The following is a 20774-nucleotide window of genomic DNA, read 5'->3' on the forward strand; positions in this document are numbered from 1 at the left end:
GAAAACAAAAAAATGTCTAGGGAGAAGTCATTTGCTGCCACCTGTTGATTTGCATGTATACGCCTGACCAAAATTTTAAAACCGTGAAAAAATAATTTATATTTTTGCACTGTTGGATCTTAAGGAGGTAATCAGGAAAGCTTGAAAAATGCAAAAAGAAACAAACAAAACGAAAATTTGAGTATGTAATTCTTTGCAAACAGACATTTTAAGCTGATGAAAAGTTCAACATTTTTTTGGTAAAAATGTGGATTTTCTGTCAAGTACTCATACTGTCACTGTTGTTGAGCTGCATAAACAACGCTAGGGGGCGGCGTCATGATCCATGGTGCTTTTTCCTCTAATGGAACTTCACGTTGTGCATGGGCGTCAAACAAAAGATGGCTGTTCAAAGATGGGGACATCCCACAGGACTGTCTTCTGGCTTCTTCTGGACTTGTCTTCAGAAGACCATGCCTCATACCAAAGTTACTGCAACATAAGGTAAATGCTCTCTCATTTGTCATCTTCTAACAAAGACAGCAAATGGGCAATAACTAAACCATCTTCTACAGTCTTTATCCTTACTTCTTCACCTCTAAGATCCTAAATTAGATTCAAGAGAAAATGAGCAGAGAAGTAATCAACATTTCCAGCTGTTCCGTACTAACTGTGAGAGGCGATGTCTGCCTCAGGTTAAATTGTGGCGTATCATAGGAAGACTGCCAATCATGATCATCACTGTGACCTTGACTACTGACAGAATAGACTCCTAGGTTAATTAGAATTGAGTCCCAATGTTCGGCTTCCAAATCTCTGCACTGTCGGCCGATGAGTGATAGGACAATTTGGGGAATAGTTAAGTATTAAATTACAATTCAAACAATGCAAAAATTGTACTTTTGAGTGTTGAAATGACAATTGCATAAATGGTTGAAACTGGTTCTTGTTCTTTCATGTATGAGATCCAATGACTGACCATTGATAAAACCTTTGGAAAAGGTAAGATCACTTATGGAAGAATGAAAACAATGCTATATTTCCTGACATAGAAGCCATTAGACGTCTAATCAGTGCTTTAGGTACATCCAGGCAGATGACTATCCACAGAATCACATCGTCACTGGATGATGGAGGTAAAGCACATGAAAAACAAGCACCCACAGCTTTGCAAGGACATGACAGCATCCTCCATTCCTTTGATAAAAGTGTGTACCGCACAATCTCTCATAGCTGTATCTCCGCTTTCGCTTTCTCGCTCTAGTCTGCACTATTCAGCAGAGTTAGTTTGTTTGAGTGTTAGATATGGGCTTGTCAGCATGCACCAGTGAGATTGGTGGTGTGATACTGCTGCAATTTCCAGGCTGTGGACTCTCTGGAAATTAGAAAACACCCCTCTCACCAATGGCAGGCGACCTATTGTAAGAATCATGGCTCCCTCCTGTGAATGAGGGGCTAGCTGAGAGGGAATGAATATATTCAGATACGGAATAAAACACCTGCTGAAGAGATTGTTTTTTTCCAAAGTCAAAAGAAATGGAAATGGATGAATTTGTGCGAGATTAAAATGATGGGCTCTTAAGATCCTATTAAGATAAAAGCAATATATGAAATAAAGAAGAACAAGCAGCCGTGCGTAGAAGCGTAACTTTGAGAGTGTAGAATATCTTGCATTACACAATGGTGAGTGATTTACATGGGAAATAACTCTTAAAGGGATAGTTCGTATTTTTGACACAAAGTTGTATGACACCCCGTAAGGAGTGGGTAATAACAATCAATTAACTGATTGTGTGGATGTATTGGTTGATTAATGGCGCCTTGAGGCAATTGAAGCTTAATGGTGTGCACTACTTAATTGCAACCACCATTGCAACTGTTACTGGTTTCAAGGTATGTAATGGTATGAAAAGTCATGGTTTCCACTAAAATTTTTATCATATCATAGTTTTATCATAGAGTGGATGAAAGTGGAGGTCCAGTCTGGCCACTATGTGGAAAAAATTCTTTGTCATGTCCTTTTATTCCTCACAGTAGGAACTAGGTTTTGATGTGTTGAAACTTTGAGCATTGAGCGACGCCAGTATGGTTACGCTTTTGTCGATCAACATATTATGTCGAGGGTCACCAAATGTGCAGATATGATTCAGAATGAGACAGGATTCATGAATAAGTGCTATAAACCGTTTACTATCCACTGTTTACTATCAATCACATGACCCAGAAATAGAAGTTTGTGTAAAAAGTGTGACACATTAAAAATAATAACATTAATTCATAATACATAATTTTCTAAATTAATGTTTATGTTACGACGTACTTTGCTTTGAAAATATTTGTGTTCTGATTTTAGTTGTATGATTATTCACAGAATAGGTGCACTGGAACACTGTCTGTGCTGGTTATCATGTGTAGCTGCTCTATAGGAGTCCACAACACAATACAAATGGCCGAAAAATGATCATAATAAGTCCCCTTAAATTACTTCTCGTAAAAAACCCTCTCCTATTGTTGCCGTCATCCATACATTAAAGAAGCCAGACAAAGTGATAGCCAAAAGGTGAAGGTCATCCAGTAGTTGCTAACTAACGAGAATTTGGAGTAAAGGCAATGTCAGATGCGGTCATGGGGTCAAAGTTCATTAAATATCCTGTTTCTGTTCTAATGAAGCTTTTTTCCAGCTGAGGGATTTAATCAATTGCTGCAGTAAGGCTACTGAAGCGTGAGGAGTCGGGGGACCAAAGTCACCCATCACAGAATACAGACAGATTGAGTCAGTATCAACGTCAAATTTCAGAAAAAATAGAAAAAGAAGAAGAATGAGTGATATCATGCAGGAAATAAGCCAGTGTGACTGAATCGGACTCATTATATCAGCATCCTGAGTGCATTGGTAGAAGGAAACTGGATAATTGGACTCGGAATACAAAAAGGATCAAAATTGCATCAAAAAATCTTTACTAAAACCAGCCGAGGTCTGCATTCAGAACGATGAAATAGTTGCAGTTTAACAATTTTGCCATGTACAGAGGAATAACTTAAATACTATTAATAGTACATCATACTATTTACAGTGGCAGCTTGGTTAACATCCGCCCCAGTTAGGACGTTTTTTAGTTAACATCTCACATGTTTGCCAGGTTGCAATGGCCAAGCCAGAGAAATTATAGGGTTATCATAATTTATAGGCTAAATTAATTGAGTTGTAGTTCCTACGGTGAAATAGTCTGAATTGACAAGAAAATACCACAAAATATTCATTCATTCATTCATTTTTTACCGCTTTTTCCTCACGAGGGTTGCAGGGGGTGCTGGAGCCTATCCCAGCTGTCTTCGGGCGAGAGGCGGGGTACACCTTGGACTCGTCGCCAGCCAATCACAGGGCACATATAGACAAACAACCATTCACACTCACATTCATACCTATGGACAATTTGGAGTCGCCAATTAACCTAGCATGTTTTTGGAATGTGGGAGGAAACCGGAGTACCCGGAGAAAACCCACGCATGCACGGGGAGAACATGCAAACTCCACAAAGAGATGGCCGAGGGTGGAATTGAACCCTGGTCTCCTAGATGTGAGGTCTGCGCGCTAACCACTCCTCCACCGTGCAGCCCACCACAAAATATGTTCCAGAAAATCAGTTTTTCAGGGAGTATAAAATTGTATCACTTTTGGCTCTGGGAAATATGCAGATGTAGGTCGCTTACGTTCGATCCTGGTATCATTCTCCCCACAGTGGGCTTGTCACCTGTTTTGAAATAGTAGCATTTGAAATGTGTGTGTTATATGTTGCATCACATTAGCGGTTGAATCGTTCCTTATTCTAAAGAAATATAAATGTGAACGATTGACTGAGGTGAATGTCCATTCACTATATAAAACATTGATACATTAGCACATAAAAGACCCACCTCTCTCCAAACCTTTTGGATTATGGACTTGTTGACAAAAAACAACAACATGCATTTAGATTAGATTTTCCTGTGTCAACAGAGAAACCATGGTCGGACACATGAAACTGCATGGTCAGGTATGAACTTTTGGTGACTTTGCTGAGACAAGACATGCACTTAAACAAACATTTCTTGTTTTGCAATTCTCTTTGAACCCTAAGTCCTCACTAGCGAGAAAATGGAAAACAGCAAATAATATCCTCTATCTTTGCTTCCATACGGCTCCCCACTCAGTGAAGTATGCGTGTGTATGTGTACTGTGATTTACGCAGCCGTGGCGGAGACCCATTAGCAATGACATAGCATACCCTCCATCCGGGAAGTGATTTACGTGTTCAATAAGCCTTGCTGGCTTTCATTTGCGTCTTCCTCTCATTTCACTCCCTTATTCTTGACAGCGACAGTAGGAAAAGCCATACCATGAAGAGTGGAATCTGTGCGTATTATTGGATGCAATCAATGCCTTCCATGGTACAACACCTCAATGTAAATAAGTAACAAGAAGTATCTGTCATCTTTACACACTTCACTGCATTTTTAACACTGGAGTACTCCAAAGATCTGTCCTCGGGCCCATACATTACATTACATTGCAACCACATAGTTGCACAGCTGCTTTGCATTTCACATTTTACAGCAGTAAACGTCAAAGTTGAAAGTATTCAATGTTTTATTAGTGATGAAACGTGATGAATGTCTCCTTTCATTTGTATGGCGGTTAAATCATACATTGATGATAGCTAATGTTAATAGCAGGGATGTTCCGATCAGGATTTTATGCTGCTAATACCAATCCCGATAATCCATGAGTGAAACCCGTTAATACCGATACCAATACCGATCACATACATGCAGTGTAAATGTTTAAATGTTCTACTGGCTATATTAGGGGTTGCCAAGATTTGAATAAAATAAATAAATATTATGAAATAGGGTTGGGTGTTACGGACCCTAGCATATATCACAATATTTTTAGGATGTAACACAATATGACATATAAAATCAAAATTCAGCAGAGTCTTGTATAAAAATACAATAAAATACACTGATGTCGGATGTCTCGGTTGTGAGTAAACACAGACTGCTGATTTCTTCAATTCCGCCAACAGTTCCGCCAACATTCACCTTCTCTCGTTTCTTCTGTCAATGAAATTTGTCATATTTGTCGGCATGAAGACTCACATAGGTTATATTCTTTCAGCACTGCAATGTGCTGTGAACACACCAAACATACAGCTTTTCCATTCACTTCTGTGAATAAATAGATTAAATAGAGTCATGTGCTTGTTTGTTTTATTTTAAATTATTGATTTTATTTTAATCAGTGTTGTAGGAAAAACTCCTGAATCCTTGAAATTGTTATTAAATAGTTTTTTTTGTGATTTATTTTGTATGATGTTTTATTAAGGATTATTTATACTTATTTTTTTGATATATGTTTTATTTATGCCTATCTATAAATATTGTATTGTATTTTGTTGCTATCATTGTGCACTGCAGAGAAATAACTTTCCATTCTATTTGTATTGTAGTTTTGATGGTTATTATTCTGTTATACATTTTGTGGTATTGTTATATAGATCATTGATCAAGGGTCGTGGGGGTGCTGGAGCCTAATCCTAGCTGTCTTTGGGCGAGAGACAGGGTACACCCTGGACTGGTCGCCAGCCTATATAGACAAACAACCATTCACACTCACATTCATACCTATGGACAATTTGGAGTCGCCAATTAACCTAGCATGTTTTGGGAATGTGGGAGGAAACCGAAGTACCCGCAGAAAACCCACGCATGCAAACTCCACACAGAGATGGTGGGATTAAACCCTGGTCTCCTATCTGTGAGGTCTGCGCACTAACCACTCGATCGCAGTGCATCCCATTTGAATTGTCTTTGTAAAGAAAAACTAAGTATGTGAATTAGGGATAGGGCCGATCCATTCCAGTTTCAGTATCGGGTTCATTTATCCATCCATTTTGGATGCCGCTTGTCCTCACTAGGGTTGCGGGCATATATTGGAGCTTATTTAAATCTGAACTAACTCTGAAAAAGTTTCCACATTCCCAAGTAATGATTGATTTCAACATCTGCAGCAGAGGCATGACAGCTGATCATACGTATGTTCTGTGTAGATAAGGTGCTACTGACGTTGTAATCCAACACTTTCTTTCACATATGCGTCTTGGACACATTGCTCTTACACCTACAGGATGTGATAATAGCAGACTACTGTATATAGAGGCTGCAGCACCTTTATTGCAGATGTAACAGCTTCCTCGCTTCGGTAAGACTTTCCAGGTGTTGGTGTGTGTGTGGGTATTCTTATCTATATGTGAAGTTAGAGGTCAGTAAAGTTCTAGTTTGGGTTGTCCCAATGATTAAATAATAATAAATTCCTAAATTTAGTCTTTTTTCACCCAAAGGCAAATGACAACATAAGAAGAAATAGGAGCTCACTTGAGTGTAAAGTTTTTAGCAAGCCCTTTGGTATGTTCTGGCTAAGTGTCAATACGCCAGTAATGTAGTCTGATAGGCGTAACAATGTTAATAATAATAACAATATCGCTGTAGCTTGGTTATATGCATGTCACATTAATATTTCTTCATCCTTTGATTGGACAGTCAGAGCAAAGCACAGCCAGGTTGGACAAGCTGAAGAGTCAAGTCTGAATACCCAGGCATCAAATGCAGCGCCCACCAGGAAGTGTATAATTTTTATTAATAGTACATCATACTATTTACAGTGGCAGCTTGGTTAGCATCCGCACCAGTTAGGACGTTTTTTGGTTAACATCTCACATGTTTGACACAGCCAAGTCGCAATGGCCAAGCCAGAGAAATTATAGGGTTATCATAAATTATAGGCTAAATTAATTGAGTTGTAGTTCCTACGGTGAAATAGTCTGAATTGACAAGAAAATACCACAAAATATGTTCCAGAAAATCAGTTTTTCAGGTATAAAATTGTATCACTTTTGGCTCTGGGAAATATGCAGATGTAGGCACCTACGTTCGATCCTGGTATCATTCTCCCCACAGTGGGCTTGTCACCATATTTTTTAGCTTCCTGACAGTTTTTGATGACTCTGCTTCATTCATCACCATTATCATTTGCTTACTAAGTTGCCCAAAACTGGTCTCCTTGTCGCTCTCTGGAGTGTGTTAGTGACAGGAAGAAAAGCTCTGACTGTCTTACTTAAGCACATCCACTATTTCAATGGCGCTTTCTCTCAGCAACATTATCGAATATCTACTCTATAAACACAATGACGCAACGCATGCAGGTATCTATTATGTGGTGTAAGGCTGAGCCCTGGTGGGGAGATGTGGTACTACACATTCGCTGTGACCAATAGGCATGAATGAAGAACAAATTAATCCAATGTAGAAAATGTTGGTCCCTGTGTGGAAATCACCGATCTGGTGCAACTACGATTTGTCAGAGCAGTGCAAAAAAAGTGACTCTGACTCTTGTCTTACCTTCGCTGTTTCTGTTCATCGCATCGTATCATTTGATGACATGTTTTTATGTTGACATAAAAACCGACATACCGGTTCTTATGTTGAAATAAAATACGGCATGTCAAGTTCACCTCCATTTCGATTTCTGCATGATAGACCCATAGAGCGGAAATAGTTCATATGTTTCTTCCAATTTTCTTTTCTATTTTCTTCTTCCAATTTTAAATTTGGATTCGTAGTCTCAATTCTATTGGCATCACATGATCACATGATCGCATGTTGCACACAGCCAACCATTCACTCGACTATGAGAGGCAACGCCACAACAAATATCACTGGAACACAATTATTTAGTTACCAAATATGTTATTTAATGTTTGCATGTATTCAAATATTATTTGTATATTGTATATCAAATAATGTTATTTAAAAAAACTTTTCCACGTGATAGGTTGGAATTGGCCACTCGTCTTCCTTGCCTTGATCCGCTATGATTTCCTGTTTGTCTCTTATTTTGTAGTGTCGTTTCCTGTTTTTCTCAATCTATCGGCGTCACCTTTGTTCAGACCTCAGAGCGCTTACAGCATACCTGTGTTTGTTGCAAATGCAAAACATGTTATTTAGTTTAGGTGTAGACTTCTGCTAATTTTGGAATCAACGGCTTTTCATAATTTCACACTTGCTGGACGTTTGTAGCCACGGATATCACTAGCTACCGGTCTGTATTTTGCTTTGCATCTGTATTCAAGACAAATCAGATGTTGTTATACTTCCACGTTGTTGTGGGAATGGGGGGTGGGAATCAAAAACCACCAACTCTGGTATTCTAATAAAAAATCTTTTATTTCAGTTTAATCATGTAGGCTATTAGTTCTTTCACTCTCCAATTGTCTCACCACTGTCTCGACCTAATGAGCAGATTAATTGGAAATTGGGAAATCAGTCATGGAAGACAAAAAGACATTGGTTTTACAGTGTTTAGCTCATGTTCATTTACTTCCTTGTGTCTCAACCAGTTACCATCATGTAAAAAAAAAAAAACATTGAGTCATTGCTGATGACCATCAAGTGCCCTGGCTATGCGTAGAGGAGATTTTGGGGGGATACAAGCATTTGTTCTTGTGAGAATATGACCTGAACTGGTAATTGTCTTTTTGTAATCCTGGATTTCATTACAGAGTCACTCTAAAGCATGTGGATGTTTATGCATCATCCCTGCTATAAAACTCCATGCACTTATATGCAGTCAAACCCGCTTTGCAATCCCCAGACAGCAATTCTGCATTAACAATTTAGTCTATCGCAGTCTGAGAAGGCTTTTATCCCAAAGTAAAGAATGAGTCTCTCTTCCACCAAGATGAATCGCCAAATGTGCGTATTGATTTAACGTCTTTTATTCTACACCGAGGGTTTTTATGGCGGCCCAAGCCTGATAATAAAAGACACAATTAAAAATATTGGAATTGTTGAGTTTGATGAGGAGGTTGGCTTTGGCATGTTGAGACCTCCATAAAATGAGATTAAAATATCATGCTTGTTAGGAAGTGTTTGGTCCTTTTGGTAAAAATGGTTGAACTTTTCATCTCATGTTCAGGTTCCTTACCATATGCCCATCCTATTGACATATCTACAATTACAAGTGTGCAGTCATTAAGGGACGGCAATTGCATCAGTCTCCCAAAAAGCAATTGTTGTTTTATGTCAGCAGTTGACAGGTGTAGGAAAATAAATCAACCAGTCAATGAGTAAATAAGATCTGGTAACATTACAGTAAAAACATCAAAAATCAGTTTGTTGTGAGCTCCTGCACACAAGGCGGCAGGATAATGGATCCGTACTAGAAATCAAACATGTCGCTTTGCTTCTTGGCCAGCTTGGCCACCTCTTGCCTTATCGCGTGCACAAGGGCGGAGGTGGAGAGGTTGCTCAAGGGAATGCTATCCATGTCCTTCCCCGCCTGCGGCAGGCTTTTCTGGGACGCTGTGCTCTGGATGGCAGGTTGTTGGTCCAGAGTCTGAGTGTACTGTAAGGGTAGTAACGAGGGGCTCCCCTGTGGGTAGCGAGGATGAGGAAAAGCCTCAACATATCCTGGCAAGGACAGCTGGAAAACAGGATAGAGGACTGGTAAAAACAGAAGAACGTTGTTTGTTGCTAATGCAACTAAAGGCGACACGGGTTGAAAGGAGGAGTCACACATGAGAGCACCTGCAGATCACACATTAGCCAAGTTCTTTGAAACTTAGTCAGGGAAATCTGTTCACTTTTGTCTCAGATCTGAATAAAGGTGCAAATTGACAACTTCATATGTGTTTGTTTGTAAGGCACATTACCCACACTACTCTACTGCCATCTTGTGGAGTCAAAAAACTACATCAGTAGGTTGCCTACAGCCACAGATTGCGATGCTAATCTCTTCTGATCCTGTGCTCATGATAGCCTGCGAACAGTTAATTGAATAGAGATACTAACTGTGGTATTTGCAATGATAGTTGCCTGATAAAATGTGATTTAGAAGCAAAAGCGCAATTACTTTCACATATTATAGATAATATTTGAAGCTCTGAAGAAATCAATTCAACATGTTTGCATAACTCTGCCTGTAAATCTAAACTAGGACCTTTGTAATTGCCACAAAATTAAAATAAAATATGAGTAAAACAATAGTGTTCTTTCTCTGATAGACACTAGATATATCTTGAGGTTTCCAGTCAGTTTTAGTGCACATATTAATGTTAGCCAGTATTGGTCTATTATTGGTATTATTTCCTCCAAGTTTAATGTGATGTTATCTGCAAGCATCCCTTACTGAGTCTGCCCACTGAGGCGGCACATCTTCAGGTTCAGGAGGATAGGACATCCAGGAAGGACTGTGGTAGGAAGTGGGCGAGGCGGAGACGTAATAGTCCGAGTAGCCGGTCCTGCTGGCTGGGATGGAATAGACGGCTGTTATTGGGTTTCCTGCAGAAGTAGAGCAAGGAAAGTGCATTTTGGCACAAGGGGGATGGCGAAAACATTATGTCTTTACTTTTAAAATGTCACCTTGGTTCACTGTCCACTCACCTGAGTAGTTGGACACAGGCTGCTCTATAGTGATAGATGGGAGTGCTGCCCTGGAGCTTGGCCCATATGGGTTGTTGTCATGTGGACTCTGCATTTCAGTGACTGATGTCTGAGAGCTCCTTCCCTTGGGGCCCAGGTCAGAGATGGACCTGAGCAGGAACGTAGAGGCATAAATGCTATGTTATACTAAGTAGTCACCACTAGAGGGCAGGAACACTCTGTGAGGATGAGCTATTAGCTCATTAACATTCTTGCCATACCCCAATGCACTAGTTCACTATTAAAATTTATAAAGGGCCTGAGCACATTATCTAGTGAATATCAAGTTTCTGAAAATGGATGTGAATAGTAATAAATATATGCAACAGACAGCATAAGTGAAGCCTCGTGAGCATTACCGTCTTAAGGAGGTGCCAGGAGGGGGTCCAGTGCGGGGCGGCAAAGGGGGAGGAGAGTTAATTGCCATATCAGGCAGCTGGGTGAAGTGAAAGGCCTACAAGAGAGGACGCATTTCAAATAACATACATTTGATTATTAAATGAGAAGATTGCGCTTACTGGTTTAGGCAGACTGCACTGGTACACGTCCGCTCCATAAGATGGACTCCACTGCAGTCCTCCACGACCACAGCTCATAGTGCCCGGAGCGCTGGTCACCACATCTGCATAAGGAAGTGGTGCGACACTGTATTGTTCAGAAGGAGGGCGAGGATGGGAGTGGGAATGCCTCCCGGATGTGGACTGTCCCCCCGACGCCAGGCTGAATGCCTCCTCCAGGAGCAGGTGCATCTGCTGCCGCACTTCATCAATGGACGGCTGTGAGCTCAGAGTGGACGTCTGTGACTGGCCTTTCAGACCACGGCCATACACGAAGCCTCTCTGGTCCATTAAATGGTCCACATTTGTCTCTTTGATCAACTCGGGCTCAGTCTGAAAGAAACACAAAAGGCTTCTTAAACCATTGTAATGTGTGGTTCTTCAAAAACATGCACCGTAACACCAAAAGATTCATGGATGACTTGTGGTTGGCATGTCACCTTTACAGTCAAGAGAGCTAGGATATGAATTTCCATTGTAGCATCTCTGTATGGAGTATACATTTTTTTTCCTGGGTAGTCCAGCTTCATCCCACATTCCAAAAACACTCACTGTCAGCACAATGTGATGTCACAAAGAGCCAGTGTTGGAAAAAAATCTCCGCAACAAGCTTTCAGGGGCTCAAGGGCTCAATTCAAAATGTGCAAACCTCATGATCTGAAAGTCTGGTATCATTTAACACGAGAATACAACATTCTAACTACATTTATTTGTCAGAAAAGTAGAATAAGCATAATAGGTCCCATAGGTATAACATTACTCTTGTGAGGTACGACGACAAATATTAAAGTTCTGCTCAATCTGTTTGAATATGTGTGTTGCCAAAAAAGACAAAGACAAAGCAAACATGAAATCAGAATGGATTGTTTGATGCTTTCTGACATTTAGACACATCTTTTCCAAGTATTTACTGCACAATCATTGCATTGTGTGCAATTTGCAAACGTGACTGGGATAGGCTCCAGCTTTCCTATGAACCTACACAGGATGAATGGTAGAACATGAATGGATGAAATCTGTAAATAAGTGTATGGACAGCTAAATGTTTCGCCTCACCATTGCACATCGTAACCACTCCATGTCCTTTCAGTCCCTTCCCAAATCTTTCACCTAGCCTGTATATTTGCAGACAAATGAAAATGAGTTGAAGGCTGTCCTACTTCCTGTGCAAATAGAAGGTTGCTAAGGGAGACTTGTCGTAGTGCACCTCATAAATCAGTCCCCCTGCAACATTGAAAGGGAGAAATATCTGCAGTGATGGGGCCGGCAGCTACACTGGTCCCCTTGTAATCAACAAAACCAAGAAGTTGGGAAAAAAAGGGCTGTGTTGGTTATAAAAAAAAAAGAAAAAAAAAAAAAGCCTTGACATTGACACACAGCACACAGAAACACCAGTTAGAAGTCAGCCTCTTTAAATGGTTTGTCACGCTTTTCTTCTCTAATAAAAGTCTTTTAGTTTTTGGTGACATTTTGTACTGTGAAGACTAAACAATCCCATTCAACAATGCAATCCCAATTCCCATCTGTGCTTATTATATCAAATTCACAAAGTCAGTCTGGATGGCAGACATTCAAATTGGCCATATAAGGAAAATGATAATTATTAATAGTTGCTCCACTCTGCTGTGTCATGCAGACCGCTGAGTAAGGTTACATAATATGTCTTTCTTTCATTAAATGGACTAAATATAAAAGGGGACAAGGTCAATAGCATTTGAGTCACGATCACTGCTTATATGACTTAAAAAAGAAGTCTTCTACTGTACTTTACACCTAGGAACCAGGCACTATAATGGAACAAAGAAAAAATGTCAGCATGAAAGTCAGATGGATATATGCATTATGTATCAAGACCATATAAATGTTAATTTGGATTATGAATAAAGCAACTGTTTTCCCTCAGATTGCTCGTGTTCCACACTGTATCCACAACTATATGTCTGATTTCTATCTTAATGTTTTAAAATTGGCCAAGATGGCACAGAACACTCCATAGTACATTGGTGCATTTCTTCATAGCATGACATGTTATGGATTGTACCAAGTATTCCATGGTATGACATCTTATGATATAGTATGGCATTATTGTATGGAATGGCATTGCCATTTGCTATAGTACAGTATGTTACGTTGTGGCATATTGGTTTCAAAGTTTTGACTCACATCATAGCCACTGTTTCGAATGCCTTTCCTGGGTCTCTCCCTCATCACAAGGAGGTCCATCTCGGTTCCTCCAGGACTTGGAGTGTTCAGGCTCTGTCTACTGCGATAGGCTGTCTGCCCTACCTGGGAGCGCCTGCAGACCACATAAAAAAAGAAAGACATTTAACAGTTAATAGCAACCACAAAATGTGGGAAGCCATCTAATCGGATTCATAGTTTCCTTGGATATCTATATCTAGTCTTGGATTTTTCCATCTTTCTGTTCCAAATGTGGGCGGCACAGCAGTTAAATGGTACTTCAGTCAAGAGAATGCATTCAGAGCAAATCAATTAAAACTCATTCATTTGTTTTAGTGTCCCGAGAGTGTGACAGGGGGTTTTATGATGCCAGAAAACATGAACACGTGTGACTTAATTGCAGTTATGCACAAAAAGTGACGATAAAACAGACGTCAATATCCATCATTCCATTTTTATGCCGCTTATCCTCACGGCGGTCAGGGGGTATGCTGGAGCCTATCCCAGCTGTCTTCGGGCGAGAGGCGGGATACACCCTAGACTAGTCGCCAGCCAATCACAGGGCACATATAGACAAACAACCATTCACACTCACATTCATACCTATGGACAATTTGCAATTATCGGAATGTGGTAGGAAACTGGAGTACCTGGAGCAAACCCACACACGCATGGTGAGAACCTAGGTCTTTCCCATCTCATGACTGTGTGGCCACCATGCGGCCAATTGAATTGAATATTCTATTTAAATTGTTTTCTTTTTGCGGGCCCAACTAGTCTGACCGCTGACATTTCCACTTGTCCTCACCTTACATGAGACTTGACATAAGTGGAATTTCGCTCCTCATCTGGCTCCGCCCTCCCATGATCCTGCCGCTGAGTTTGCAAGAGGCCCTGTCCTCCGTAACTGCTGCCATCTATGGAAGGAAAGTCGTAATAGTCCTTCTTCTTCGTCTTGAGTCGCAGCTTATTCCGATAGTTTTCGATGTCCGACCTCTGCTTGTGAGCCAGGTTCACCTACAAGGATGGAGGCGAGGAGGGAATAGAAGAGAAGCATTGGGATGTTGGTTCAAAGCCAACATAACACTACAGTATACAGTACAACTCAGCCAATAGGACTCGAATAATGCACATAAATTACCTCTCCATTGACCATGGCAGCATTTTGTTTGCGATCAGAAGACGCATGCTGCGAGTACTTGGGATGAGCTGTTATTGGCTTTATAGAAATGAGCTGCAGGGAGCCCGAAGAGGAATCATATGGATCTGGAGAACAATGACGAACATTACTCATAAAGTCACTACAAATAGCTCTGACAACTCAGTTAGGCTGTCACTTTTAATGGACACACCTTTTGTGGACTTTTCAATTTAGATTGCCTTTAAACATAAGTGAAGTTAGCTTAGCAGATTTGAAAAGTGTTTTTCTTTATTTTTCTCAAGTTGTTGCATCTCCAAAGCCTCACGCTTTGCTTAATTTTGTGGAATTAATCCAGCCTTGAAGCAAATGAGGCAAAATGGAGTGCACAACTTGGCGACAACCGGCAGAGGTGCTGTGCAAGAATCACTATGTGCAAGAAGTGCAAGAATCACTATGGGAAGTTGATCCACATCTTTGCTCAGAAATCTCAAGGTATATTCTCAACACTCAATACAACATTGGCATGGAAACAGAATTTCATCCAACAGCCAGAGAATGATTGATGACAATTCATGATGAGAATTAATTGATCTTTAATTTTCCCTGAGTCAAATCCCTAGTTGATATATGACTTTCGTTAATATCAGCAATCTATGTTGAATTCCTGGCAGCAGCTTTTCTGACTCCCAATTAGTGATCTAGTGAGTGTAATTATCAAACACCAACATCCATAGTGTGATATGCTGTATTATGCGTCATGTCCATCTCTGCATACTGCTGACTGGTAACATTTTGGTTCATGTAATGCATCATAATGCAGAAAAGAAAGAGAGTATTTTTGAGTGTGGCCCTTGTATGTATATGAATAATCAACCAGGAAACATTAATGCTGGTCGTGACACACATGACCTTGTCTTATAGGAAGAATTAATTATTTTGTATTAGCACCTGCATGCGACTCTCACCATCTCTCTTGCGGGCCTCCTCCTTTGTCAGTTTTTGCTGCGCTGTGATTTTCGGCGCCATCAACCCTCTGACGGAATTCCGCCTCTCTGATTCGCTGCTGATGACGGAACCGTCCTCACTCAACAACTTGCTGCAAGTAACCATAGCAACAGGAGAGGCAGTGAGCTCTCAGCAAGCTGGGCTCGCCGCCAGGTTATGTCATCCCCTCCCCTTAACAGCCTCACCTTCCTGCATCACCGCCAAACATATTGAACTATTATGCCAATTGTAAAACATAAATGTTTACAGTGGAAGGATACAGATCCCTCGCATGTATTGGTGCATGGTGTGTCTGTTATTTTATCCATGATGCACTGATAGGACATCTGTCTGCTGTGAATGAGACTAATGCGTGCCTCCATCAACCTCATGTCAAAGTAGCTTTAAACGCCACACTGTTGATGGAATTAGTGCTGATCATAGTTTGTCTCGGAGGACGCCACGCCAACAGTGACATCAAAGCGCCGCAGTCCATCCCCTATTTGTCTGCTCAGAACGATAACAGCAAAGAGAGCGCGAGAGACAGAGGCTGCCCTCCCTGCTCCGGTTGAAGCAGCACTGCACGGCCTCAACAAAGACGTGTGCTGTGTGATAACTAATAGAGACGTAGAGAACACATTTACATAGCCTGCATGGGGGGGGGGGGGGGGGGAGGTTAATAGATGTGGAATCATGACAAAAGAGTAGGGAAAAGGGAGCATGATGAATCTTTAGGGAAAAAGAACCATACTACAGATAACAGTGACTACATTTTGGCATGGGGGAAGACTACATTGTACATTTGGAATAGCTTAAATGCACCATTTCATTGTATTAATAAGGTATCTACAGTATACACTATATATCTACTGTATCTGCTGTACGCCGTGGTTCTCCAGCTGCACTCTGGAGGACAAGAAGGATCTGCAACGGGTGGTGAACACTGGCTACTCTCACAGCTTTACACATCTACCTTGGTTGACCCCAAAACCAAAAGAAGGCCAGATATATCAGTGAGAACCACATTCACCCTGGACATTATTTTTTTACTCCCTCAGCTCTGGAAAAAGCTAAGACACTAAAAACTAAATAAATTCAATCACAGCATCTTCCCTCCATCGTCTCCCCTTTAAAAGACAGATAACCGCAAAGGGTAGTTTACCGGTATACTTTACTTGGCCTGCACTGCTGACTTTAATGTTTAGAACTACTGACTTTATTTGAATTTATATTGTTTCTGACTTGCATCGCTCTATTTTTTATCACGTGTACGTAATTTATCTGTCCATTTACACTGCAATGTTCATAAGTCATTGTGCAGTATATATATATATATACGTATATATATATATAGTCTCTTTTTTTCCGTGATTAAAGTTTACGACAATCTCGTTGATTTTATTGTGTGCTTTTAAACTGCCAAAAAATCTGCTAAACTGCCATTCATCTAGATCAGTGGTTCCCAAACTTTTTACAGTCATGTACCCCTTCAGACATTTGACCCGAAGTCATGTACCCCCTACTTCTGCCCATATAAATGAAATCTTCAGGATGAAACACTCTTAATGGACAAAGTAATCTGTCAAACTTACTTATTTGTTGATATGATGCACACAGAGCAAGCAACAACCTGCCACTGTCTCCTTTCTGCTGCAGTGTTCTTGCACTGTGAGGCGTTCAGGCGTACCAGTAATTCCGAGTGTTAGGTGCAAATGGTTTTTCATGTTTATTCACATATCCCCCATGGCAAACCCCACTTTGGGAACCACTGATCTACTATAAAGACACCTCTCAGGTCAGGGGTCAATGTTAGCCAACTCATTCACCAGATTGTAGCATAACCACATATCCATTCACATAATTTGTCATTGTGCTTGGTGACACCATTTCATGGTTAACAGCTATGGTTTTATAATAATTAATTAGGGTGGGTATTTAGTCGTAGTCATGGGCTTAGGGGTTAGAATAGTCATGGTTAAAGTAACATTAAAGTTTTCCCATATGACATTGCGTCTGAGCAACATACTCATTGGGGCACTGCAATGACATCAGCTTCCCTCTGGACTTTGGGATCAGGATCATTTGGCTCCCTCTGATGGCAGCACTGCAGCACTATTTTCTATGCTTTCTATGCTGCTCCAATGAAATGGTTTTCTCAAAAATAACTGCATTATGGGAAAACTGTAAAAAAAAAAATCCTACTAAACTGTTTCTATATTTATGCATGTAGGTCACCCAGTCAGGAGATCAGGAAGACCTGGGTTCAAATCTTCGCTTGGGAATCACTGAGTGGAGTTTGCATGTTCTCACATGCAAATTAGGTTAATTTGTGACTCCAAATTGTCCATAGGTATGAATGTGAGTATGAATGGTTGTTTGTCTATATGTGCCCTGTGATTGGCTGGCGACCAGTCCAGGGTGTACCCTGCCTCTCGTCCAAAGACAGCTGGAATAGGCTCCAGCACCCCCTGCAACCCTCGTGAGGAAAAGCGGTAGAAAATGAATGAATGAATGAATGGCGACTCCAAATTGTCCATAGGTATGAATGTGAGTGTGAATGGTTGTTTGTCTATATATGCCCTGTGATTGGCTGGCAACCAGTCCAGGGTGTACCCTGCCTCTCGTCCAAAGAAAGCTGGAATAGACTCCAGCACCCCCCAGCGACCCTGATGAGGAAGCGGTATAGAAAATTTGTTTTTTCTTTAAAATTTAGTGGTGCTTATTGTGTATATTAGGTTAAGTAAGAACTCTAAATTTCCCCTTAAGTGTGAATGGTTGTTGCTTTTATGTGATGAATATGGTTCCCGCCTCTCTTGCTGTCAGCTGATGTCCAGTATGCCCCTGCTTCTCTGTGGCCCTACACAGAATAAAATGAATGCATGGATGCTTCCATTTGGTGTGGAGTAGTAAAGGTAAAGTTGAAGTGTCTCTGCATTGTGATTGATGACAGTGAGTCAATGTAAAGAGTGATGGTTTGACATGAAACCCACAACAAGCTTTCATCGAGGATTGCTTATTCTGTCACAAAGATTTCCTTTTAATCTCATTATGCTGCACTGAAATTGAATCCGGCCTATGACAGATTTTGCCCTTTTTGGTGCGTGAGCATTAAACAATCTGTCATGATTTAACATGACAATTCATTTCCAGAACAGTACTTCTTACTGTCAAATAAAGGAAATAATACATTCGACCTGGTCAAACACAGATCTCTGCTCAAGCCTGCACATCAATCAGCATTAAGACATTAGGGTGGTACACGTGAGGCTTTTTTGTGCACTAATCTGAGAGCTCACTGAATAGGCTGGTGATTGTGCTGCATGGTTTCTGTTCTGATACTGGACATTTGTAATGCGATGACAATACCTTTTGTGTTTGTCACCCGTAAGGTTCGCCTTGGTGACTGTGCCTTCGTGTTTCAAGGTCTTCTCCAGGGAAAGCGGTGCATCCCGAATTTGTAGGGACATCACTAAAGTATCCTGACCGCCTGGTAGGGTCTCCTCATCTCCTCCCTGTTGGCCCAAATGTTGCTTGGCATAGTCAAAACCTTGGACCGGCTGAAAAAAAAAAAAAATTTAAAAACATGATGCCAAAAAGCCATATCAAACGGTGTCAAAAATATCTAGTGAACAGCATGTGTTTTATAGAAACATATTGAATGACTTCGGAAGGTCAGAAGAAATTGACCCACTATGTGCCAGAAGAACCAATTTCTAAAAGCATATTGAAAATACATATTAGATCAAATGAAATAAAGTTATACTGTAATAATAATGATCACTTTAAATGAAATATATATCGTTTTTATCTCAATTTTTTTGCTAATGTAAAAAGTATGAATTATTGATTTTATATATACATATTCTAAAATTCAAAGCATCAAGAAGACTTTCCCGAAGACAGTAATCTAAAAATATCTGAAAGTGATTATTTTTTCAGACATGTCCAGAGACTATACAGGAAGAAATAAACGAGTTGCCGCTGTGCCTTCAACTGGAGAAGATAAATTGATTTAACTGAAGCCCCTTTTCATCTTCGTCCAAATTCTTGTTGAATAAACACTCACAGTGGGTGGTGATAAAATGAGATTGGCACGTTTTCATAAAAATATAGCTATGCATTTAAACATTAAAATACAGTAGGGGATGCAGGGGGGTTGGGGGGGTGATTTAATGTGTGTAGAGAACGGGGGCCACTGAAGGAAAACAGAGTGAAATAGTGTGTGTGCACTCCTACCATGTGTCATAAATTGCTTTAGCTTCAATGCATCTGGTCAATGTTGCAAAATCAATGTGACACTCCACTGAGCAATACAGTCCAACTCACTATGTTTGATCATTTTTTATTTTGACATTAAATGACTTGCACTGACTGCAATATGAAGAATATTTGCTAAATGAACCAATCACCATTTTTATTCCCGATGTAATCACTGTGTGGGTGTTTTTACATGCTAAAGGTCACCGAGGGATCGATTTTGTGCTGTATAAACTGTGGATTACAGTGTAGTGTGGCACTTTTATTGGTATCAGTAAAGCAGCGAAATGTGCTGAGGGCGTCACTTTTTGTTTTCATTCATGTGCGCTGATCCAGTCGGGTGAAGAGAGCCCAGACTCAGCAATAATAACCCAAGACACAGGAGGTGTGAGATGAGTTTGATCTGGATATACAGACACACAGCCACAAGTTCACACACTTGTGCTTCATCAACACTGTCTGGAAAAGATGGCTGGATGTGTCAAGTAACATCTGGAGGATGCTTGAAGCCAATTGCTTTTCATCCGAGGGATTCTCATTGTAAAAAGCTTCATGACTCCAGAGGGCTGCTGTATCGTTAGCTTCCATCAGCATGCATGAATTTACTGAAGTGTAGTCGTCGCTATCTAGTCCCCTGACTTGGCACTGTGTAACCAAAGAAAATGATTTACCTGATGATAGTAGTTCACATCTCGCCGATATGCCATCTGAAATTGAAATAAAATGTTTTAACAGACCTATTGAAATGTTTACTTATGTCACAACATTGCAGAGTGATAAGTAGTAGTGAAATAGACAGCATTGACTGATTTTTCAAAGGAAACAGAATAATGTGTTCTATGGCTATGTAAACATGGAACCTCCCCTCCACTTTCATCAGAAAAAAAAAGTTGTTTCTACTTTTCTATTCTGTAGAAATCAGCAGTAGACCATCGGGCAAGAATATATCAGTTCCCGAATAAATAAAAAAACAGCCTTTTCTAAAAATATACATTTCCAGCATTACTTGCATTTCAACACAATTGTTTTGCTTTTGTGACAGCTCAAATATCACAAACACATAAACAACACAGAAAGGGTTATTTTGCATCAAAAATATAGCACCATGAACTATTTAGAATTTTTCTATCTGGAACTGAACTGTGTGTGCATGTATG

The 20774-nt window shown here is 40.3% G+C and overlaps 1 protein-coding gene across 2 annotated transcripts in view; it reads right to left on the reverse strand.

Annotated features, from left to right (window-relative positions):
* Positions 1-8053: 8053 nt before the first annotated feature.
* Positions 8054-20774, reverse strand: part of kiaa1549lb (KIAA1549-like b) — a 45552-nt gene continuing 32831 nt past the window's right edge. The window contains exons 12-22 of one of the 2 annotated variants that reach the window (XM_058089428.2): positions 20289-20324; positions 18727-18872; positions 15342-15472; positions 14377-14501; positions 14044-14252; positions 13218-13350; positions 11016-11387; positions 10857-10951; positions 10459-10607; positions 10205-10356; positions 8054-9499 (exon numbers count right to left, since the gene is read on the reverse strand). In XM_058089428.2, the coding sequence (XP_057945411.2) occupies positions 9236-9499; positions 10205-10356; positions 10459-10607; positions 10857-10951; positions 11016-11387; positions 13218-13350; positions 14044-14252; positions 14377-14501; positions 15342-15472; positions 18727-18872; positions 20289-20324 (1812 nt within the window). In that variant the 3' untranslated portion in view covers positions 8054-9235. Of the gene's footprint in view, positions 9500-10204; positions 10357-10458; positions 10608-10856; positions 10952-11015; positions 11388-13217; positions 13351-14043; positions 14253-14376; positions 14502-15341; positions 15473-18726; positions 18918-20288; positions 20325-20774 lie in introns of both variants that reach the window. The other variant, XM_058089427.2, reaches the window with a different exon arrangement.

The sequence above is a fragment of the Doryrhamphus excisus genome, linkage group LG13 (genome assembly GCF_037039965.1).
Source record: "Doryrhamphus excisus strain RoL-2023G ecotype Guam linkage group LG13, RoL_Dexc_Guam_v1.1, whole genome shotgun sequence".
NCBI lineage: Eukaryota > Metazoa > Chordata > Actinopteri > Syngnathiformes > Syngnathidae > Doryrhamphus > Doryrhamphus excisus.